Source organism: Zalophus californianus, chromosome 6, assembly GCF_009762305.2.
Source record: "Zalophus californianus isolate mZalCal1 chromosome 6, mZalCal1.pri.v2, whole genome shotgun sequence".
NCBI lineage: Eukaryota > Metazoa > Chordata > Mammalia > Carnivora > Otariidae > Zalophus > Zalophus californianus.
Genome location: NC_045600.1, coordinates 28,810,690 through 28,835,186, shown reverse-complemented (window position 1 = coordinate 28,835,186; position 24,497 = coordinate 28,810,690). Strand labels below are relative to the sequence as shown.

General features: G+C 51.6%; 1 protein-coding gene across 12 annotated transcripts in view; it reads left to right on the top strand.

Moving 5' to 3' along the window:
• Positions 1 to 24,497, top strand: part of RGS6 (regulator of G protein signaling 6) — a 582,245-nt gene that overhangs the window by 531,141 nt on the left and 26,607 nt on the right. For 3 of the 12 annotated variants that reach the window (XM_027569197.2, XM_027569195.2, XM_027569196.2), the window contains exon 17: positions 3,205 to 4,656. The exons of 3 other annotated variants lie outside the window; for them this stretch is intronic. In XM_027569197.2, the coding sequence (XP_027424998.1) occupies positions 3,205 to 3,711 (507 nt within the window). In that variant the 3' untranslated portion in view covers positions 3,712 to 4,656. 6 more of the 12 variants (XM_035727884.1, XM_027569203.2, XM_027569207.2 and 3 more) reach the window with 6 other exon arrangements.

The following is a 24,497-nucleotide window of genomic DNA, read 5'->3' as shown; positions in this document are numbered from 1 at the left end:
ACTCTAGCTTCGTATGCCTCTTCCCCTCAGAGTCAAGCCATGATTCCCTGCAGCCCTTGGCCTCTGGATTGGGGGGCCCCAGGGACCCTCGGCATGTAGGTGACGAGGGGCAGCTGAAGCAGGAAGAACTCAGCTGGATTTCTGGGAGGAGGGAAGGAAGAGCCAGGAGGGGCCTGGGGTCTGGGAAAGGGGAGGCAGGAGAGATGGTCCGGGATTCCTGTATGCCTGCAAACCTTCTGCGCTCTGCAGCTCGGCTCCAAGGCCCCCGTGTGGTTAAGTGTGGCTCTCCTTGCACCCAAATCCACAACGTCCATGCCACGCCGCTTAGGACTACGGGCATCCCTTCGGCCCCCCTCGCAGCCTGCCGAGCCCAGTCCCGAAGCTTGCGGTTGTCCACCCACACGCCCTCTGTCGGCTGCCTCTCCCGGCCACACAGCCCTCTTTGTGTACTGTCTGTCTGTCTCCCTCGTGTGCCAGGACCCTGTCTGCGCATCCAGTTGGTACCCTCTTAACTCCAGAGTCTAGAAAAGCATTTATATCCTGTTCTCCTGCCCTTAGGTAGCCCTGAGAATATCCCCGAGAGTCTGAGGAAGGAAAAGGGACTTCTGGAACGCCCAGACTGTCAGAAACCCAGCTTTATTGGTTGCCTGCACTCCTTCCATCAAGTGTCACTACTTGATGGAAAATGTGAAGCCTGGCCTCTTGCCAGCTCCCTTGCAGGAGGGTGTAGGTATTGGGGCTCTGATGGAGGGGAGCATCAGATGCCCATTTTTTCAAGAAAAGCTATGGACACTTCTGGTATCTCCAACCCAGATCTCATGGGAGAAGGTCAAAATGAATGTTCCTATTTCTCGTGGCTCAAGACCCTGAACTGATCACAGTTTGGAAAAATTCTAAAGTTCTAGCAGTCTGGCTCATCTGGAGCCATCTACATACACAGAAGAGTCCGGAGGCCATTCAGTCCTCTTATGGGTCTGAACACAAAGGGGAAACACCCTCCAGCTCAGGGAGTGGAACTGATACACCTGCGCCCACAGGTCCTCCCATAAGGGGAGAACTTCTCAAAGGAGATCCCTCATGTGAGGAAGGGACCCATGGCTTGCCTGTGAAATGTTACATGTGAAACTGATTAGAATCAGCCTCCCAGCCCCCAGATGAAGGGATGTTCTTTGGCAGAAAAGCTCTTGCACATGCCAACACCCTTGCAATATCCAGGGGTTAATTGTTTCCAAAAAACAGTGACAATACCTACTTTTTCTTCCATTTCTCCCTGAGAGTCTCCAGGTGTGGATTGGAGTTGTAACTCGGTATTTTTCAGGTAGGCCTAGAAGTACCCTGATGTCAGAGATTGGCTTGCTGTGTGATATCAATGTCCAGGTCATAAAGGTATGTGAGGGTCCCACGCTCTAGCTACGAGAGGGGACCTAGATCCCACCCCACTTTTCTGCTTTTCCATCTCATGATGGAGTCTGGAACCACAGCCTCCTGAACCTTCATCCCTAGTTCATCCTCTGTCCTAACATTGTCAAAGATAAGGTTAGCTGCTGTGGCAGACCAGGTTCTCAAGGGGCTGGTGAGCTGGGTTTCTAGGGCTCCTCCAGGACATGCAAGGCAGGAACCCGAATGAGTCAGGCCGATGGCAACCCTCTGTGAGCAGCAACCCAGTAGCCAGAGGACAAGAATGACAGGCACACCGTGCTAGCTGCAGGGCCCAGGACCAGCCTGACCCCAGCCGAGTGTGTGCCGCCTGGGCCGCGCACAGGATGGAAGCTGAGTCCCGCCGTCCCCAGAGCCGAGACTTGGTACGGTAACCTTCGGCTCCTTGTGTGAGGGGAAAGACCAGCCTGGCTCTGCCGTGGAGTGTCGTGTGTGTGTGTGTGTGTGTGTGTGTGTGTGTGTGTGTGTGTGTGTGTTGTGTTTTCCTTCTGCGATGTCCTGTCTCCCCGCAGCCAGGGGAAGGGATAGGGGTGTGACCACCAACAAAGAAGCCCTCTGACCTTGACCGCACAGACAGATGGCTGCCCTTTGCCCACCCCTCTGCTTTTGGCACCCTGCAGACCCACAGGCACCTGGCTGCTTCTTCAGCTCTCTGGTTTCCATTTTTGCTGGGTGTGTGTGTGTGTGTGTGTGTGTGTGTGTGTGTGTGTTTCCATGTGAGTGACTCTACTCTCCAAATTTCCCAGTCTCAGACTCAGGACCCTGGAACAGGGCTCTAGGATCAACTAGCCAGTATTTGGGTTGTAATTCTCTACCAAACCTCTTCGCAAAGCAGGAAACTTAGGGAAAGCGTCAGGTGCACACCACACCCTCCTCTCCTCCTATGGTAGTGTGTGGTAGTGAGTGACTAGGCCTGGAGAGAGGATTCAAGGGCTTTGCCTCTTGCCCCTGGCAGGAGCTCCTTAACTAAGAGTTCTCCACGGGGGTCCCTGAGCCTCCTGTAGCCGGCCCTGCGTAAACCTCAGAAGGGGTCACCTGCCTACATACCGAGAGAGCGCTTTCTGTCCGAAACACTCCTTCTGAGGCCCAAGACCCTATGTCAACAGAGAGGACGTGGGTAGACCCTCCTTGCTCTAAGGACACAGAATGAAAGTCAACAGGGGCCCAGTAGGAAGTCACTGCAGTGAGCAAACTTTCTGGCTGCGTCTGGGTGGGGAAAAATCTCAGAGTCCTAAGCCCGACTCCCGGAGGCGTTGATGACCTCACCTTGCCCACGGCCACTTGCTGATGTCCCCTCAGGATCCCCTGCCTACACCCAGCCTTCAGGAGTCTGTTCTGGGTCCCCACTTGGGGCCCCCAGGTGTCTGCCTGCAGCCTCGGGAACACAAACCAGGGGCTCCAGCCCACGAGCACAGCCAGTGGGAAGCAGGGAGCAGACAGCTCCCAAGGGCGGACGGTGGCTCAAGCAAAGGCACAGAGGCTCCGACTCCGAGCCCTACAGCACCACCGATGGCCCCTTAGAAGCAAACACGCCTCTCTCCTAACTGCGCCACAGAGGCAGCACCATCTCTGGCGGGCTTCCGTTCGCTGTCTCTCCCGCTGACTCTCACCTACAGCGCTGGCTGCTTCTCTTTTCCCGTTTTTTCGCCCTGTTTTGCTGTTGTTTTTGTTCGTTAGCTGCCGCTGCTGCTGTTTGGAAACCACATGTAAGCTGAAGAGTTTTTTTTTTCTGTATTTTTCTCCCTACTTTTTTTTCCCCCCCTAAAGCCAGAAAGTGAGCAAGGTCGTAGAACTTCCTTAGAAAAGTTCACTCGCAGTGTGGTAAGTTCAGCTGGTTTTCTTCCCTCAACGTTTCTTCTGGTTTTTCTTTGTTTCTTCAATTTTTTTGTTGTTGGTTGTCGTTTCCTTCGGGGTGGGAGGGAGTCCAGTGCTTTCCCCACTCAATACACCCTTTTTCTTTTGCGAGCGTCTGCGGCTTCTCTTCTAGGGATGGGTTTGCAAACCCCAAGCAGCTCCCTCTGCAGAAGGTGCACACACAGCTGCCCAGCCTCGGGCCTCGCATTTGATCTTCTGCTTGGGGCTTTGAGGAGGAAGGACCCTGCTGCCCTTGGGGCTGCACAGCGTGTGCATCTTCCGCGGCAGCCCAGGGAGAAGGCCATCGAACTGTACCATGAAATAAATTGGCTCAGAACCATAGCTCATCTAAAAAAAAAAAAAAAAGAGAGAGAGAGAGAGAGAGAGAGAAAATTCCAAATTTCCCTCTGTGAGCTCTAGCAATCACGCAGGTGCAGGTCGGGAGCTGATGCTTCTCTGTAGTGGCTTTTGCGGGTGCAGAAGGTGGCCGTGCTGCATGGGTCCTGGCGATGCCGTCTAGCTGGCGTGTGTGTTGGTGTCCTCTGCATGAGATCCGACATCCCTTACAGTCCCCGTCAGCCTCATCCGCATAGCGGGACAGGGAGAGAAAGGCAGTAGCCGTAGGGTGGAGGAGGAAGCAAGTCCCAGCACTGTTCCTGTGCTCCCCAGGGCAAGGCCTTATCAAGCTCCCGGGGCCTTGACTGTGACGGCTGGCGTAAAGGTGGGCTACGGGTTCACTCTTCTTGTATGGGAGTGGCCTGTTTCTCATGCACATCCAGCTTCGAGGGGGGTAGAGAGCAACACAGTGGCAGATAGGAGACCCCGTGGTAAGAGCACTGAATGAGTAGGGCCTTCCCCGTGGTGCCTGGTGGAGGTTCTGTCCTGTGGTCTGGAGAACAGCGCAGACCCACCTCTCCTCTTCCCACCATTCTCCCCAAGATCCGAGCACAGGGCTTAGTGTACAGGAAGGCCTTGGTCTCGTTCATTCACTCGCTCATCAAAAACAAGCTGCTGAGTTCATGGGGCCCAGCCTGCACTGTTAACATCAAACCAGTGAGTAGCAAAATGGCAGCCAGGGAACAGGACTCCCATGCATGGAACTGGCCCCACTCCTCTTGCCAAAAGACAGAAATCCGCTGATGCTGACTTGCCCTTTTCTTCCCCCTCTGTTGAAGGTCCTTGTAAACCTGACTACCCTCGGGTGATCTATATCTTTACTTCATCTTTTTCACATAAATTCTAAGAATTCTGGGTTGAAAGCAACCTGTCATAGCTAGATGCATTTTAACGGAATTTAAACATGATTTTGAATCTGCTAGATGTAAACATTACAATAGCTGTGGTAGGGGACGATTAAAATATGAGTGCTCGTGCCTTCTCTTCTTTGGTCCTCTCTCTCTCTCTCTGGCCTTTCCTCATGAGAAATCAGAACTTGCTGAATGGAAGACCTGCCGGTCCCTGGTGTGTCTTTGTGGCTGGTTTGCCATGGCTATGTGGCTTCACACACCAAGAAGGTGCCATAGGCTCTCAGGCAAGGCCTACAGGAGTTTCTCCACCCCTGAGGCCCTATGGAGAATGGTGGGAACCCACCCTTCCCTATTGCTTTTGAGGTGCACACTGTGGGTAGAGGATGTTTAAGGACTTTGTTGACAAACCCAGAGTGTACTGGGAGGCCAGGTGGACCACTGGGTGCAAACTGCAGGAGAGGAGAACTCCCATAGCCCTGTGGAGGCCCTTCAGGTAGACCTTGTAGGCTGAGGGTGTGAGAGAGGAAGGCTGGTACCCGGACAAGATGTTCAAACATCTCCAGGCTGCTTTTCACAAGAAGTGGGTATTGGGAAAGGCAAGAATGATCTCAGTGAAGCTCTGTGAAGAGCTTTTAATGATGTCTTTTCATCCCAGAAGTAGTGTTGGGTCAGTGGTTCTGCAAAGTCTGTTAACAAAGAATTTAGAACAAGAAAATACCAGACACCTTCCAAGTGTCTCAAGTGTGCATGTGGGACAAATTACAGAGATGTTTTCAGGGCTAGCTGAAGGAGAAAAATCTTCCAAGCTCCTGAGATTTTTAGCATCTATATGATAAAAGGTCCAAACTTCAAAAAAAGTTTATAAATTCCCTGCTGTTCTTTTGTGAAGACTAATGGGCTGTGCATTCCGATCTTTTGGGTTCCAGTGGTGGAAATGGATTTGCACTGATGCAGCCATGTTACATGTGCTCTGGGGCAACACCACCTACCTACAAGATGTGGCTGTGTCTGAGGAAATGGTCTATGACTGTAGAGTAGTGGCAACTCTCAGAGTACTTGAGGCTGGAACCCAAGAACTTGGTCTAAAACATCCCAGTGTTCTAATCAAATGGAATTAACCAACCAACCAAGATGCTTTTCAATCTGGTAGCCATTTTCTATCAAAGTGCTAGATCTCTCTAAAGGGAATCTATATGAATATGTCATCTCTTACCTCCTGCAAACTATAAAACTCAATGAAAGACTAGTTGAATAGTCACTTTCCCATGTTGCTGGGAAAGATGTGTAAAAAGACCATCCATGTCATGGGACTAATAATGGAAAAACTAAGGAGTAAAGCTACACAGTTCATGGACCAAGGATGTGGACCAGCTGCCATTTAGGACTAATTGGTGGCAAGAGGCCTGGATCCAGGTGGTTGGATAGCTCAGTCGGCTGTTCTCCCATGCCAATGTCCTTTCTTTTCTTGGTAAAAGAGAAACCTTTGGAGAAAGCAAATTGTTCTTTCCAAGTCTTAAGACGTATTATGACATGGAGGGATTATTTGTTAAAGGCCAGAGGTGGCCCCTTCTACAGGAGATGCTAAGGAGTAGTTTCATGTGGTTCATAGAAGCTGCTGGGGCCATGCTAGTTTGGGTGCAGAAGGAACCTTGCAATCCCCAGTAGAGGCAATGCTGCGTGAGCTTCTCCTTCCAATGGAAACTTGATTCTGAGTCACCCAGAACTTGAGTATATACAGTGCAATTATCAGGGGATATGCTGTGCTGAACATCATGTAGTTGGGGCCGCTGGAGCCACAGGGCCCGCACAAAGTCCTGCTGATATGACAGGAAGGCTCAGGTCTAAGACTGAAAGTCTATGGCATAGTGCAACTAGTCCATGTTGTACCTTCATTCAAAACAGAAGACAGGACTCCTCCGATGGGCCCCAAGCCCCACAGATGGCCAGCACGGTGCGGGCTAGATTTCAGCCCCTACTTGACCTTCAGCTGCCCTTGGGCAGTGAATGACCCACACCACTGCACATGGTGGGGGCCTGGTCCGAGGAGGCCCAGTCCAAGAACTCTAACCTACAGCAGCCTCACAAGGGCAGGGGGGCCTACACATGGTTTCAGGTTATATGAACCCAGCCTATCTCCCCTGAGTCCTGTGCGCTGGGAGGCTTCCTTTCACTACGGCTGTAAAACACGAAAGCCCCAGGGGAAAACATGAGGTGCATCACTGTGGCTCACGTTTGCATCTCCGTCCCCCTCCTCCTCTGATTCCTTCTGCGGGGTCCCGGTGTGACCGCCTGGTGGAGCAGGGGACTTCTCCAACTCAAGACCACTCCCTACCGCTCAGCGCCCAGCAGCCTGCCCGTTCTCTGCCATCCTCCTGGTTCTGCTGCGGACAGATGACAAGGCGGATGTGAGGGTGGCCAGAGCAGAAAGGCTTGCTGCCTCCTTGCTCTCTCTTAGGCATGCTCATTCCCTCGGGGCCTCCCGAGAGTGGGGAGGGCCCTGCCGCGGGCTGACTCTGACACAGAGGCCCCAGGATGCCTAGGAGGAGGGCGAGAGGAAGCAAAGCTCCTTCCGCCAAGGCTCAGCAGTGGCCATTTGGTTGTCGCTTTCTGGGTGCTGGCCAAAGCTACCTGGGGAGGAGAAGCCAGAGAAGGTCTGCTTCTCATGTACAGTTCTGTGGAAGCAGCCCCAGGGAGTGATGCACTCGAAGGGGGTCAGCAACAGGCAGCAGCCTCCCTGGAGGCTTCCACCTGGGCCTGGGGGTTCGGCTGAAGCCCCAGCTGCCCCCTTGAGAGCTTCATCAGCCGGGGCCTCAGGCTCCAAAGATGGGAAATGGGCTTGCTGGTGCCTGAGCAGGCACCGGAAGCCCCAGAGGGGAGCAGAGATGAGGACCAGGTATTCACCCACCTAAGAGAACTCGGCAGTGGAGCTTCGTCAAGGTTCTCCTTGGAACTGAAACCACAGGGCCGGAAGCTCAGGGTGCCTGGCCTGTTCCCAGTGGCATCTCCACAACAGGCGGCAAGGAATGCGACAGGAAAGTCAGGCAGGGACCAGGAAGTTCTGGGAGCCAGCTGTCGCCCACCCGCCTTCGCCCCTCCCTCCCTTTCCCTCTCTTCCCGACCTCTCCCTCTCCTCCCTCCCTGGCCATAAGGAAAGCTGAGGGAGGAAAAGTCAGCAGCTCACCTTGCCGCCTTTCCAGGCAGTGCTGCAGGAAGAAACCCCAGCTCCAGACCCAGATGCTGCACAGGAAGCAGAAGGCTGAGGCTCCGGGCAGAGGGGGTATCGGGCGGCTCAGCAGGAGCGGCTCCTTCCCCCAGGAGGCTGGTCCCCCTCCCCCTCAGCGTGTCATGGAAGACAGCCACCCACCCCCAGGGAATGTGTTCTCAAATACCTAGACTCAGCAGAGCCCCCAAAGGGCTTTGACCTCAGTCAAAAAAAAAAAAAAAATCCTTTTGGGCTTCCAGCAGAGGACTCTTGGCTACAAATCTTTACATAGGGTTGGTTTTGATTGCAAAACCTGGAGCCCCTCTGGAACCGCTGAGTCGGACTGTCGTTCTAGGCTCTCCTACTTCAGAGCCCTGAGGCCCAGCAATAGTGAAACCGTGGCCTGCCCAGAGATGGAGATGGACTTCCATGGTAGATTTTGGGAAGGAAAGCATAGAATCCTGCCTCTCTTGAGCAGTGAGGACTTCTGGGACCCTGTGGAACTTGTCAGCAGGCGGAGTGGCCCCTGCTTCTAGACACAGTTTGCTAGCTGTGCAACCTCAGGCAAATCGTTAGCCTTCTCTGAGCCCTGGTTTCCTCCTAAATACAATGGCATGGACTAAATAATCTCTACAGACTTTTCCAGCTGGGAGTGTCCATAGGTCTGTGCTGCTTTCTAGGCTAAGATTCCTGAATTGTGCTAATCATCCCTCAGACTGAGCGAAGAGCTGCCTTCCTGATTGGAAAGTGGCTGCCAGCCTTGCAGACGGGGACAGAAACCATGGCTAACATTGAGTTGGATCTGTATTTAAAAGCCCTGGGCAAGGCTGTGAGGATAAAGCCCTAGCAGAACTAAGAGTACCACAGGCTCCCTAAGCCATAGGCCCGCTCAGATCCCCAGGGCTCACTCACACACTGTGACCGCTGGGCGGGGGCGGGGGGTGTCACCAGAAACGGGGTAAGCAACACACGCTGGTCACTCCTGCCAGTTCTGCAGTCCTTGCCCTTCCGGATGGATGCCCAGCTGGGTGTATGGTGGGAGGTAAGGATGAGGTCTGCTGGGCAGAAGGGTGGTGTCCAGGGTGGGTGCCATGGCATCACCCGTGCCTCGTGGGGCTTGGAAAAGAATGCAAGATGAGCATCTGGGGACCTCAGCATCACTCTGCTGCTCACCTGAACCACACTTTCTGGTTCCCTGGAGAACTTTGGGCCAGATTGCCACTGTCCTCTCTTAGAGGTGGGCAAAAGGAGGTTACCAAAGTCTGTGCTATCCTGGTTATAGGTAGTGGTCAGCGAAGCCTCCTCTGTCCCTCTCTCTCCATCTTGGCTACAAGTAAAGCTTCACAAAGCATATTTAATAGTAGAGTCATAGCTGGAAAATGCAAATGTAAAAGTCTATTTTTTATACACACACAGCATGTAAGACAACCAAATCAGCTTGGCTGCCAGGATGCAGAAAAGGAAAAGTGATCAAGGGATTCCCAATGGCAGGGGATGGGCTTGGGTCTTCCGAAACTCTGGGGAGGAGTGAGATTTTTGTGTACCAAAAAGGGTCAGACATTGTCAGTTTGGAGAAACTCATCCCTACATCCTACCACTCCTTTCAGAAGGAGGAACCCCCAGCTGTTGCAGCTGATGATTCAACCTGTCAACCCAAAGCAGCCAAAATCCCCTCCCCACGGAGTGCCCCCCCCCGGGGAGAAAACCCAGCAGTGACTCAGCCTCCCCACACAGGAGCACGTGGGGCACACGGAGCCAGGCTCTGCAAAGCCGCTCCTGCTTCCTCTCGCCAGCCTCCCTCCCCACTACCCAGGCCCTCTCTCGCCTTCCCCAGACCCCAGTGTGACGAGCAGTCAAGTGAAAATCTAACTCCTCTGAGGCAGAAAGGCACAGCTGTGTGTTTACAGCCACTGATTCAGATCCACATTGCATACCCTGCCAGTCTCCCGCAAGGCAGGCTGGGGGCAAACTGTGTCTGTATGTGCCAGGCGGGAATCTATTTCGGGAAGTGACCTGCAGCCCTTTGCCATAACAGAGGCTTCCTCTCACCCCCCACTCAGGAAAGATGTCCTTCTAGAAGGAGCTCTCATTTTAACAGCGGCTGATGGGGTTGTGGGATTTCAGCCTGTTCCTTGTCACTTATTTGGTCAGACTTTTGGCACCTGTCCCCAGGCAGCCACATGGGAACAGCCGTGGGGGGGACATCTGTCCAGTGAGAAGGCAGAGGGTGAAGGTGACCGCAGGGCCCTCAGTGGGATGCATAGTGGGAAGTGCAGACCACTCAGCAGGACAGAACACCCACTTCTGCAAAGGATGGAATCCACCTCTGTCCTGCCAGGGGGACAGAGGGGCCGGAGAGAGAAACCCCCAGGTGTTAGCCAGGCTTTGGAATAGCAGGAACCTAGGAAGGGGACAAAGCTGCCAATGTCAAGGTCAAGAAGAAGAGATCCAAGTCGGCCTGTGTCCAGACTGAAAAGTTAGAAGTCAGAGAGCTCAAGGTCTAAGGACCTTGAAGGCTAAGAAGTAAAACCACCATGGAGTTCCCCCCAAATGAGCTCCCGGGGAAAATGACTCGGGGGTCTCCCCTGTTGTCCAGCAGCAAGTGAGTATCTTTGATTTGAGTCAAGTTTGGGAATCTCAGCATTCTGCAAGGAGGGCAGGATGTAAAATCTTACATAGGCACAATCTGTGAAATGTTGCCATGTAGCAGAAGGTTAACTGAAACACTGCCGGGGGCGCTGAGGAAGGCTCAGAGCAGGGGCGGGGGGAAGGGGGGCTGTCAGCTTGACGACGTGACCTGAAGGCCCACGGGAGAAGGACCCTTCGGTGGCTCCCCAACAGATAGGAAGGCAAGACAGGGTTGGGAGCGTGGACCGTCCCCAGCAACGGCCCTCCTGGCGGTTCCACTGTCCCCAGTCACGGCCGAATCCTTTTGACCTGAGCACCATGGCCCCAGCAGGAATGGTTCTTATTGGCATAGTATTTGGCAGGAACTTCCCATAGCCCCCTTGTCAGCCTGGCTGATGGTAGAAGGATGACTATCGTCACTACATCCCCCTGCTCCAGAGAATATTTATTCATGAGCTGCTGTTAGTGCAGTAAGGTTGAAACCAATAGCAATTCCTGCCCGTCCCCCCCCCACTTCCCAGAAGTGGGTAAAGCCGGTGTATTCATGGCACCTTAGTGACTGGTAAGAGGGTGAATTTATAGATCTGTGTCAACCGGAAAGGCAGTTTCTGGTGGTAGGCCACGTGGCCTGGTCCTATCGACATCCTTTTTGAGGACTCAGATGAAGAGAGAACACGTCAGTCATATTCACAGATCAGCACCTGCAAGGTGTTCATTTGGTAGACAGTGGAATTCTATTTGAAGAGTATCTCCTTCAGGTGGGGATGGTGGGTCAGAAACGACTACATAAAATTTAACAAGATAAGTTTTATGTTAAAAAAAATTCAGCCTCATAACTATAGGATGGCATTCATAGCCTTTGCTGTAATTCAAGTAAAAAAAAAAAATTCTGGGGTTGTAGTTGGCTACAAGCTTCATATAAGCAAAAGCAAGATGCAATTGCCTTAAAAAAGAGAAAAGCTACTTTAGGCTATAATACCCAAAGTGGAACGGCCAAAAGAGAAAAATGTCTCACTGCTTTCGTGTTGCTCTAGACTGTGTTGAGTCTTGCTTCTAAGCCCCCACAATTGGTCAGGAACTTGAACCATCTAGGGAAAATTCGAAGAAAGTAACTGAGGAAGCCATGTCGGGTGGGGTAGAGATGTCTAGCCCCTCAGGAGACCAGATAACCATCATGAGATAAATTTGTGCTTGTCTTCCACAGTAAGTGGACCTTTCTGGGTGGTTTCAGACAAAGCTAGAAGAACTAGGTAGAAGATAGAGGGAAGGCCACCCTGCTGGAGAATAACAGTAGCAATTTTCCAACAGTGGGGTATGTCACCTTGAGGATCACCAAGCTCCCTGGAAACGTGCAGAAGCTGAATGGCCAAGGGTATCATAGAGCAGCCTTCTGCATTGGATTCTCTCTCTTTTTTTTTTTTCTTTTCTTTTAGAGAGAGAGGGAGAAATGGGGGAGGAGAAGAAAGAGAGGAAGAGAGAGAATCTTTCTTTTTTTTTTTAAAGATTTTTATTTATTTATTTAACAGAGATAGAGAGAGAGCACAAGTAGGCAGAGCGGCAGACAGAGGGAGAGGGAGAAGCAGGCTTCCCGCTGAGCAGGGAGCCTGATGCGGGGCTTGATCCCAGGACCCTGGGATCATGACCTGAGCCGAAGGCAGCCGCTTAACTGACTGAGCCACCCAGGCGCCCCTGGAGAGAGAGACTCTTAAGCAGCCTCCGTGCCCAGCATGGAGCCCAATGCGGGGCTCGATCTCACGAACCTGAGATCATGACCTGAGCCGAAATGAAGAGTCGGCTGCTCAACCACCTGAGCCACGCAGGCACCCCTCTATCCTCTCTTTTAGCTGGAATCCTCTGATGCATTAAATATTTGTTAAATGGATCCTACTGCATTTTAGTCTATGGTTTATAAATAAGTCTTAGAAAAGGAGAATAGATCATATGGAGGGAGTTTGCTGAGATTGGAGGAGAGGGATCCAAGAGTCAGATCAGCCTCTGCCTTGAGGGAGAAAAAGCCAGATGATGACACAAGCCAAGCAAGGGAAACTGTCAAGGAGCGGAATTACTGCCCTTCACATGTCATCCTTGCCTTTTGTTTTGTTGGGTGTTTTTTTGTGTGTGTTGGTTTTGTTTTAAGCCAATCGCTGCTGCTGCAGCTGAGCTCTGGCAAGAGGGCTCTCTCCCCTGAAGGCCTGAAAGGAGGTCAGCGAGCAGAGGACACAGATGCCTGCTGGCACAGGGCAGCTGAGCGGCGGTCATGCAGTCGGGCTGAGCACAGCTGGGGTGGGCTTGTGCGTGGGGGACCCTGGCTCTGAGTTGGAGAAAGCTTGGCCTGTCCTCCTTCCCATCCAGAAAGGACGTTTTTTTGAAAGCAGCAAAGATGAGAAAGCCAGTTGCCTTTCGCCCAATGCCAGTTGCCGATTTCAGGGGCGCAGGCTGCTCCAGCACCGTCTCCAAGTGGCCGGGAGCAGAACGCGCTCCAGAGGCCTTAGACCGGGGAGAAACTGCCCTTCTGGTGCCCCCTCCTCCTGGGCTCTGCCTTGAGGACTTATCTTCAGCCCAACTCAGGGGAAGGAAGGGCTCTCGTGTCACATTCTTTCCAGCTGTCCTGAAGACCAGCACGATTGCAAATGACACTCCCTCTTCTCTCAGGCTTTACCAGGGCTGCTTTCAACTCATCATGGGATTGTATAATTATGGTGATTACAGCTTATGGCTTTTTTCCTTTCCTCATCTCTTGCTTTCAGATTCTTTGAGGCCTCTCATTAAACATGGCGATCCCCGTAAAGTCAGCAAAGTTTTAATAAGACATTTTTTAAAGCTAAAGAAAACCCAGTTAGAGTTGATTGGTACTATGTTCCCTCAGACAGTCCTTTAAAACTCTGTCAGGCCATTGGGGCCTGGATATAAGAGGTGGGGAGGGAAAGGTATGGGGATCTGGAAGGCACCCACACTTTTTCACAGGGTTGGAGAACCATCCCATGCCACACCGCTGGCCTTTCTCATTTGCCCCAAGAGCAGGGTGCATCTGAACCCCCATGCCGAATGGGAAAAGACAGGCCATCAAGCAAGGATAGAGGGCCTGGACTTCACATCGTAACAGATTAAGTTGGAACACAGAGATAGAACAGCCAATACAAAACTCAATCCAACCTTGTAATCTGCAGCAAAAGTAGAGAGGAAATTCTGATGGATTTTCTGTCCTGGATGATACTGGAAGGTTCTAGGGCATCCATTTTTCTAAATATGTAAAGGAGTCAAGCATTAGCATTTGTGAGTGATCGCAATGCTGCGATCCTATACTTGATGGCGGTCTCCTTGGTAATGACACAGCTCCAGAGCCCGTCATTTGCTAGCTCTCAATGATAGCTTTTCCTAAATTGTTTCTAGATCTGTAGGATGTTATGTGAAGGATCACCAGGAAGGAGTGCAGGTGGGGTGGTGGTCACCGGAACCCCCAACCTGCCCTTTGGCAGCTTTGCTCAGGTTTCGTGTCAGGGACCTCTTCCTCTCTACCCTCCCCCAGACTGCATGAATAACCACAGTGAGGTGCACCTTGCCCCCACCTGCTCTGAGCAGCTCCTCGTGGCTGACTGCCCGGAGCTGTCCAGACCACTCCTTACCCCGGCCGTAGCAGGTAGTCACATCTGGGCTGTGCCTAAGCAGCACCAGCCACCCAGGGCCAAATGCTGAAACTTGGCAGTGACATTTCCAACTGCATTTTCACCCCCTACTAAAGACCACCTGCTCACTTTGCCCTGAGAACAATGTCCCTTTGGTGCCCCACCCCCAGAATGTGCAGAAGCCGACTGGGTTAGAGATGGACAGCCCTGGCTAACTCCTGTCTGTCCACCTGAGATTGGCATAAGACCCCAGGGGAGCCGCTCACTTGGCTGACGGGTATAACACAGCCCCAGCCTTCTGCACAGGGTGGATGCTGGCACTGAATGAGGGCATAATAGTAGTTACTGCCATTTCTTGGGGGCTCGCAGTGTTATACTGTGGCTGTCTGCACCTGCTAAGCTTGGACAGCAAGGGACTTCGGTTCAACTTCAGCTCTACCACTTAACAGCTTCTCTAAGCCTCAGTTTCCTCATCTGTAAAGGGGAGATAAGAGTAGATGATTAAGTAGGGGAAAAAATGCTTAGCAGAGGGTTTGTAGTATATGTGCTCAAGTGGAACTCTTTGTATTACTATTTGCATTATTACGTTGTTGTTTGCCCCCCGTGCTTAGCTCATATTACCTTAATTTCCAAGAATATTCTCTGAGATAGGTATTGTTATATTTATTTTGCAGTCAAGGATGGCTACATGCGTATCTCATATATGACAATGTGTACAAGGCGCATCCAATTATCACAGTGACCAGCTCGTAGAACGACTTGATAGATGGTAGCTGTTATTATTGGCTTATTTTTAAAGTCCAGAGCCAGTTTCTCTGCTTTCCCTGGGAGTGGAGGGCCCCAGGTGACTGGCAGGCCAGCTTCTGCCCTGTGGTCAGTTTCTTGCGGGCCCCTAAGCACTTCCCAGGAGGCTGTGAGAGCTGTGTGGTGCTGGGAGTGGGGAGAGCCACCTAGAAAATGTTGCATACATTGTCAGAATCTGGCATTTGCCGCCTCCCCCTCACCCCCACCGAGGTGCACAACCCTAAGACACCTCCTGCTTCCAGACACAGATCAGGAGTGGTTCTTCCCATGACAAGCGTGTGAAATGCAGTCCTCCAGATGTAGCGCTCTGCTCAACAGATGCCTCATTCCCAGAAACCCTCACCTCTCAGCTGTCTGCCTGCCTGTGGCCACCCTGAGCAATACAGTCTTGCTGAGTCTGGTTCTCCAACTGCCAGATCAACAAAGGCTTGTATTTTTTTAGCCATACACTACAAAGTGGGGTTGTTGGAGGAGTCAGAAGCAAGTGGCCGGGGATGCTTTGAAATCCTCCTAAACCAGATCCCTGGGATACATGCTTCTCCTGCTTGTGGTATTGACAGAAACCGAAGCGGGGAGGCCATTTCCACTGACACGAATGGCTTCTTCTGGTGGGGAGAATTCAGGTTTTATAGATGTATCTTAAAGTAAATGCGTTAAGTTTGCAGTGCTTGTCAAAGATTGGCATTTTAGGAGCCTGATATAAAGCTCTGCAGCCAATCACATGGCTGCTTCTGCGGCTTGCATGAGATGCCTCTCCGGCTTGCATGAGATGCTTCTGCAGCTGCCTGTGCTGGAAACACGCACACGAACGTGCGCACGGAGGTCCGCATGGGCGCATGCGCCGCCTGCCCGGCCTGGGCCTCTGTGTTCAGGGTATGGGACGTGAGTCCCATACGCTGCGGGCTTGCATGGGCTTCTGCGCACGCTTTGCATGCCCGCTGCCGCTGTGCGCATGGCATGTCTGGGCAGGGCCCCCCCCCCCCCGAAAGCCGCAGGTATTCTTGGTTTCAGCTGGATAAGTTATTCTTCACTTCCCTTCCTAAAAACACAATTGCCTAGTGCTGCTGGCGCAGAGTCAGAATGGCCGCTGCCTTTCACCCCCGAGGTGGCTTCCTTCCAGCAGTGGGTGAGTGATCCCGGCGTCCGCACTCTCTAACCTTTTTTTGGGATCCTTCTGCACAGAAGGTGCTCCAAAATCCGGAAGAGATGATCTGTTTGTCCGTGGCCTTGTCTCTGCCTATCACTCTCGTTCCCGCACCCTCGTTCCAGGAACAGTCAGCAGCATCTAGTTGTTGGTGTCCCCATTTTTCTGACCATTTTTTTTGCACCCATGTTTTTTCTTCCCAAGAGGCAAGGAGCCAGGGATCCAAAAATAATGCTAAGATGTAAGTCTCTTGTCCCAGAGGCAATGTGCAAATAAGGTCTTTAGGTACAGATCGCTTCTCCCGGGCCCCTAGCAGAACAGGACAGAAATGCTCACTACCTTTGACGATGCTTTTAAATCCAACAGCAGCATCCTTAGGCTTACAGCTTCCATAACCCTTCCCCTGTGACCCAGAGCCAAGTCCTGCAGGAAACTTGGAAATCTTATATTTCTACGTCCTAAACCATCAGGGGAGAAGAAGGCTGGGTGAGGGCCTATCCTCTGTCCCACGGGCACCAAAAGCATTGCAGCAATATGTAAAAAGGGTCTGTAGGGAAGACCCCTTGACCCAAGTTTCTATCGAGAGATCTCTGAAAATGCTGCTTGACCCATCCCCCGACGCACTTTTTCAGGTTAGAAATACATGTGTGATAAATGCCTGCTGCAGGGCATTCCTGGTGGTAGGGAAGAAAGAGAAATAAGCCGGCCTCCTTTGCATTTGTGTCCAAACGGACATGGACATTCATGGAAAGATTATGCTTTGGGGCGGTGGGGGACAGTCTTCATGTTGACTGCCTGTGCCTTCTAGGCTCTGCTTTGGCAGCTGGCTTAACCACGGACCCCAACCTATGGATGAGTTTTGGGTGAACACGTGTGTAGGAGATGAGAGGTGCTCTTGGGAGGCGGAGGTAGAGTCCCCGTGGTTCTGCAGGAGAGTCACACACTGCCAAGCAAATGATTCCTCCTGCTGTCTCTTCCACTAAACTTCAGTGACACTCTCCCCTGGAGCCATGGACAAGGGTCACTTGAACGTCCTACTTGGAAAAAAGCATCACGATGTTGCTAGTAGCAACACAGCCATGTCCCCGTTTCCTCAAGTCTTTTGACCTTTGCCTAATTTGGAGTGAACCAGAGCTAAGATCCTAGAGTACTTCTGGGGAAGAGATGGAGGAACAGGGGCAGAGGAAGGCATTGCATGGGCTAAAGGAAGGCACACCTCTGAGGGGCCTCACAGGCGAAATGCTCCCCTCTCCACTCCACTCCTGAATCCACCAAGAGCTTCCCTGCAAGCTGAGTACACAGAGAGCACCAGGGTTGTGCAGTCAGAACCAGAGGAAGGAGAGATGGAGATCTGATATGAAAGGTGGGGGGGGGGGGGCATGGCCCCTGCACAGGAAGAACACAGGTGGAAATGCACAGCTTGGGAAGGAAGCTGGGGAATCTGTGTCTGGGCATTGTGCCCCCAGCAGAGGGCACAGCTGCTCTCCCCCTTGTCACTCCTGCATGCCTGCCTGGTTCCAGATTTGTCCCTGTCTAGCTGGGGGACCGTGGAGGAAGCTCTCCCACTGAAATTAGCTGGCAGAGGCTGGCCGTTGCAAAGAGCCCCAAAAGTGATGAGCCCGATGGAGGGCAGGAGTCTGAGGGCCAGGAACACACCCACAGAGGGCTTCTCCCCCCCCCGCCCAGCCTGGCTGGGACACCCTGATTTAGGCACTTGGTTCTAATTGGAATTGGTTTCTAATTAGAGTAAGGCAGCTCTGCCTGCCTCTCCTCCCTGGGACAGTTGCTATGGCGACCCCAGGGGCAGCAGCACCAATAACATGAGGGCACAAACAGAAGTGGTAGCTTCACCTGGCCTGTCCAGCAGGTACACCTTAAAGCCACGTGCCCCAAGCAGCGGGGACGGGTGCCCCGGCTCAGTGCAATAGCCAGTCTCACTTGGCCAGGCTTGCCAGCCAGAAAGTGGCGCCTTCTCTCTCAAGAGAACCGAATGTGAGGAGGGGAAGAACCTCAAGCAGAGCAGAAATGCTTGAGATGGTCTCAGGCATGTCCAGGGGTGGAAGCTTCTTTCTCAGTGAGGTTGAGAAAATCTCCCTGGGCTGCCCAAAGAGATTGCCTAGTGGAGATGGGCAGGGAGGAGTCATTAGTCTCTGAGGGTTTCCATCTACCTCCTTCCTTGAGACGGATGGCCACATACAAAGTAGAAAGTGTGCGGCTCATGAAGGCTGACCCACTGCACTCTGCCACTGACTAGCTGTATGGTCTCAGGCAAGGGGCTTGAGCTCTATATGAGCCTGTTTCTTCATCGATCCTGACATAATATATCCTAAGACTTTAACCTAAGATGTCCTAAGACTTTAAACTGGCAAGGAGGGTGTGGACATTAACACGAGTGTCTGTACAATGCCTGGTGTGTTTGACACACAAGAGTGGTTCGATGTTCAGTCGACAGGTGGCTGTTAGTTACAGTCCTGGGTAGCTAACCTGTACCCCTGGTAACGGGCCCATCCCCACCCACTCACCATCAAGGTCTGTGCTGATTGAAGAGGAAGGCACTTGAGAAGGGAGTGTACCTGGGATATTGATGCCAGCCCATTGAGCAGGGATGAGAAATTCAAAGAGAAAGTCCCTAGGAGATAGATCATGGGATAGGTTGGTTCTTTTCACATTTAGGACAGTTAGGAGTGCTGGCGACTTACCTTATCTAAATTAAAAAAAAAAATTTTTTTTAAGGAAAAAAAAAAAGCACTGGTAGCTGCCAATATAGGCTAGAGTAAGGTTTCTGAAACTCCTAACGGTCCCAGTAACCATTTATGGGAATTGCTTTCAGAAGATATGACTACAGGTAGATTCCATAGACCCACAATTTGCATGGCAAAATCCGGTTGTTTATACCGCTGTACCTAAGATAGTGACCTGTTTCAAAAGAATCCGTTATTTTTATTATGATCATATTCCTTACTTTTTAACAGGTTTAAATATACAAGAATGAATATTAATTCTTCAGCCAGTGAACTTTTTTTATTAATTCAAGTTTCACCTATTTCTTGAATTTTTTTATTTGAGCATTGTTTTATGTTTGTGGTATCTTATTTTTAAAAGTAAAATAAAATATTTTAAAGCCAAACAAAATGCCCTTCAGCTCCTGAGAGAGATCAGAAAGCTTTGCAAGGACCCAGGAGTAATACAGACCCCAGGAATGGATCTTGTCACAGGCTCCAGCCCCCCACTACTGAGGACTGAGGAAGGCAGAAGCACCCCCGTCCCCCCGTGTGGCACTGGCCTAGCCCTGCTGTGGATTAGCAGTGTGTGATCTTTGGCTAGTCCCAAGACCAGGTTTCCCCCTTTCATCTGCCCCACCTTGCCATGAAGTTCAAAAGAGGGAGAGTTGATGAGAGATGGAGAGTTGAGAAGTTTTTTGAAACTCTTCTGTATTAAGTATGGATTTTCCTCCCAGTCCTCTGCCAACTTCAAAAAGCCCTACACTACCCCTAGCAAGTGGCTCTTTCTCCCCAGCTTGAAACACCATCGAGAAAGGATATGTCACAGAATTCCTTATACACCCTTTTGAAATCATTCCTTTTGTTTTGTTCAGTGGAGAAGGGGCGCCAGGGGGCACCAACCTCCAGGGAAGTCACCCGATGAACTCAGGCAAGTTCTTGACTTCTCCCCTCCTGCCAAACCCAAGCCAGGACCCTTACCTCCCTACCTGGCTCTTAGGCTCCTGACTGCTTCCCTCAGCAGGGCCTCCCCAGGCCTGCGATCACATGCTCACTCATCATTTATGAACCCGAGCATCATATCTCCTCCTGGGTAACCTTCAGTCTCCTTGAGAGAACAGCTCATCTCTGGAGCCTCCCACTTCTTGCCTACTGAGGTCATTTGGTGAGGCCCATTCAGCAAAACCCTATTTTCATTAGCAGGGATGAAAAATGCCTATACCACAACAAGGTGATCAGTTTGGATCAAGGCACTAGACACAGTGTTCCCGATTAGTCCAGTTCCAGTTCTTCTCGCAGAGGAACTGGGTTTCTCCTACACTGGAGTAGGAACCCCCGGATTGAGCCAAAAGGCAAAGTCACGGGACCCGCAACTGAAAAAGAATAAGGAGTGGGAAATTTCAAAGCAGAGATGCGATAGCTGGATTGTTTCCCAATATTTTTTTTTTTTTGAGGGTAATTACAGAGAGCAAAATGAACAGATCTGAAGTGTGTGGTTCAATGAATTTAACAAATCTATGCACCAGTGTCACTGACGCCCCATGGTCCTGGAAAGTTCCCTTATGCCGCTTTCCAATCAATTCCATCCTTCTCCTCCAGAGACAACCACAGTTGATTTCTATCCCCATAGTAACATGGATTTAGACTGGGTGGACCTGAGATCTGTAACTTTGGTCTTTGGTCATCTAGGCAAGTCAGCTTGAGAGTCTCATCAGCAGCTGAGATGTCTTTACTCCCTTAGCATTGAGAAGGGTCCTGCCTGAGTCCCTAGTGCTTGGCTCTGCTGTCCCCAATATGCCACCTAACCCCAGTAACCCCCAGGGTTACTCTCTGAGCCACAGCCCTCCTCCCAGCCAAAGAGTGTAGCATCAGTGTCCCAGGTAAGTGGCGAAAGCTCTTGGTAACCCGGATCGTGCATGCTTTGTTGATTAATATCTGGAAGTGCAATGCACAGAGCCACAGCATGTCAAGCAGCATGTTGATTTTTCTTAAAGCATGGCACAAAAGGGAGACATTCCTTTTGTGCATTTCCTTTTAGAAATGAAGGATTCCATGACCACCTTCTTCCAGGCTTCTAGCCATCAAGATGGCCACAGAGCTGAAATGATTAGTCAGGGTGGAGGGTGGACTTTTGTGAACCCAGTCCATGAAATTGAAGGTTCCTGATCCTCTTGGGTTAACTTTGCCAAATGTCTCAAAGGTGAAAAGCACTCTGTCTGTATGCAAAGCTTTGGTGTCTCTGGAATGCACCTTCTGCAGTTCAGTTCTTAATCACTGTGTATTTTTTCACTTGGACAAAGGCTGCCTGCTAATAGCATTTTCAACCACCTTCAGCTGCTTTGCTCAGCTACGACAAGGCCTCGGGCTGAGCTGGCTGCCCTTCCTGGCACCATGATCCATTCCCAACCGACCAGCGCTGGGGAACATCACACATTCACACCCTGAAAAAATGGCTTCCCCCGTAACTATGCAAGATGCCGGGCGGAAATAGAATTACCACACTCCCCTTCCTAAGAGCTTCCTACAGCATCATCCGATTAAGGCAGGGAAGGGGGCGAAGAAGAGGGAGGAAAAGAGCCCGAGAGCATGCAGGGCAGGAGCTCTCTTCTCTCTGGACAGAGCAGGTAGCTCAGGGGCTCCCAGCAAGCCCCTAGCAGCATAGACCTGGGGGCAGCTCATCTCTGAACACAGGTAGCCTCTGCTGTCAGATTTCACTTTGATCCCTGAAAATTACAGGAGCCTCAGCTCTTCAGAAGAGAGGCAGCTGCTGAGCCAGTGTGATTGCAGGCTTTCCTTCCCAAAACCCAAGGCCAGGCATCTAGCCATGCCTGCGTCCTGCATGAATAACCACCTTCCAGCCCCACCCGGGAGGTCACTGAGTAGCGGACAGATTGCAGTTGGACTGAGCTGCCCCCTGAGGGGACCTGAAACCTCACGACCTCCTTTAGCAACAGAACTGGCATTTGAAAAATGTGTGTGTGCAGGGATGGGGGGAGGGAGACAAAAATGCCAAGGAACACCACCTGGATTGCTGAGAGGCTGGGAACAATCTCAGGGCAAGTTCTCTAGGCTGGCCTCTGAAGTCTTGAGAAATGGAAGCAAACTGGGGGCAAGGGGAGGGGCAGGCTTTGACAGCCGGCCACAGGGCCCTGGAGTCAGAGCTATGAGGCTGAGCTCCAGGACTCAAGCAGGAAGAGATTAATTAGCGCCTCCAAGCCCACCCCAGCCCCTTCTACAGAACAGGGAGGGGTGGAGGGTGGAGGACCTCGGGCCCAAAGGCACCTCAAACAGATGGACAGTTCCATAATAATCCAGATATAGAATCTTCAACCCACAGCCCCCTCTCCAGCCAAAATGACCTCACTAATGAGGAAGAAGCCATAATGAGGGTTTGGATGTCTGGTAAACCTCACCTTCTTTGTTTCTGGGCTCTTAACATACACGCTAGCAATAGACCGTTATTCAGGAGCTTTAGTGATTTTTTTTTTCCACATACGCCAGCTCAATCCGAGCCCGAATACCATGTATGGCAAAGCCAAAACATATATATTTGGTGACACAAGATGTGATTTGTTGCCCTGGTGGAAAAGGGACAGAAGGAGAAGGGGAGGAGCCAATATTTGGGGTGTGGTTACTGCAGCAATAAGGGGCACCGAGAGGCAAGCAAAATCCTGCAGTGCCTTTCACATGAGCAGGGATGGACATGGGTGAAGGGGCTGGGGGAGGTTTGTTACAACTCTCGGACCAGGAGGCCCCTAGACTCATCAGCTCCACATTTCCCCCGAGGACCTCACACACGTCCCCACACTTGCTGCCTTCAGGCCTGCATCAAGAAGGCACAGTCCCAGGTGAACCAAGAGGATGACAAATGCCTCGAGCTCCATCTAAGAAAGGGCAGTCAAGGAGAGCACCAGCCATGTGTGCGCCTTAGAATCCAGGGGCTGGAGCAAGTCCTTGAAGGGCAGCCTCTGCCAGCTGTGAGCTCTTGTCCCACCTAACCCACTCTACACAGGGAAATAGCCACCCTGCTTTTAGTGATTTGCAAAGACTGGCACTGGAACCTTCTAGGATTAAAAAAATCTGATTAAAAAATCCTTACCCTGGTATAAATGTAGCCTGCTGCAGGCTAAGTTTAGTGTATTTGAAGATTCAGATAAGGGGGGAGATTTTGTGTGTGTGTGTGTGTGTGTGTGTGTGTGTGTGTGCGCGCGCGCGCGCGCACATGTGTTTAAAATTGGGGAGAAAAAAATGAAGTTTTGTCTCACTAGTGAAAATGCAGGGTGAAATAAAAGGGGAAGAAGAGCTAGGGGATGTCTATGCAGACTTTCCAACAGCTCCCGAGGGCAGTTCCATTTCTGGACAAGGTCCCGTGCATGCCACTGGAATTCTCAAAGTCAGGCTGGCACGTCCCTCTATGGAGAGCTAAGCCAGATGACACATTGTCTTGCATCCAGCAAACTCACAGCCCTTGTTCATTTACTAGATACACCCATTATCCATCAATTCATCAATCAGCCGGTTTATTGAGTACTCTACCAGGCTTCACAAACCTGATCAATTTTTTTAATTACATCCAGCTTGCACTCAGCCAAGCCCAGTAAACAAGATGAGCCCTCACACCCCTCTTGGAAATGAACATGAGGGGCCGCTGGCCTTGCAGTCCCTCACTACCAAACACCACAGCCCATGCTGATGAGGACCATGTGCTCCCCTTTGCAGATGGCGATGGTTTAGCTGACTGGCTGTCAACAATAGCATGGGTTTTGAGTATTTTCTCAGACACAGTGATCAGTCTGCTCGGGTCCAGCCACACTCTCCTCTAGAGCCCTGTCCAATGTTCTGGATTTCTTTAGAGGGTGAGCAGGGAATGGGCACAGGCTGCGTCAAGGGAAATAAGCAAAACGAGACTCACTCATCCTCCTCATCCATCCTCGTGGTGCCCGATCCCACATCAGAGGCTCCTCGGCCACCTCCTCCCAGGCACAGGAGTCACTGGCCTCTCTCAAGATCTCAGTGCCTCATGCACCAGGCCTCATGGTCCAGTTCAGTTTTTTCATTTTCAAGAACTGCTACATGGCAAGTGAAGGGCTTATAGATGTCCCGATGTGGAGTCATCAAACTCAGCCCCTGGGTACCACACACAGAGAGCCAGGAACACAGGACATGGCAGGAGCGTGCTGCCCTGGGGCCTGTGGTGGCACCCGTTCGCCAGCCCAGGCTCCCAGCCTTGGCGCAGGCCCCTATATTTCCACAGTCCTAGAACCTGTCATCAAGAGGTCACCACACCTGTGTGTCTCTCCCGGGGAGGGCTCAATCCTGCCTTTCAGACAGGATCCTACGTCTCCTGCATTCTTAAGACGAGTTCATTCATTAGCTTCTAGTTACCCAAATCCTTCACCATCACCTGTGTGGGTCAACCCACCCTCCCTGATCCTACTACTCCTCAGTCCACCTTTTCCTTCCTCGCTTGAATGAAATCAAGTTCAGGGGCAGCCCACAAGCATTAAGAGACACTCTACCTAAAGAGTGAAAATGCCTCGTTTGGGGTAAGTAAAATTCCCACACCCCAAAAAGAGGACCAGCAACACACCTTCACTCCCCACCCCGTGCCCCAGAGCCCTAGTTGTTCCAACTGTCTGCGGTCAAGGCCCCGAACCCAGAGATCAGCAGGGTCCGTTAGCTAAGTCGTTTGGCCTTCGGGGCTCGTGCAGCAATTACTTCACCTGTCTGGCTCTCTGTCTCGGTCTCTGTCCGTGTGTGTGTGTGTGTGTGTGTGTGTGTGTGTGTGTGTGTGTGTGTGTGTGCGCGCGCGCGCGCGCGCGTGCGTGTGCGTGTGGT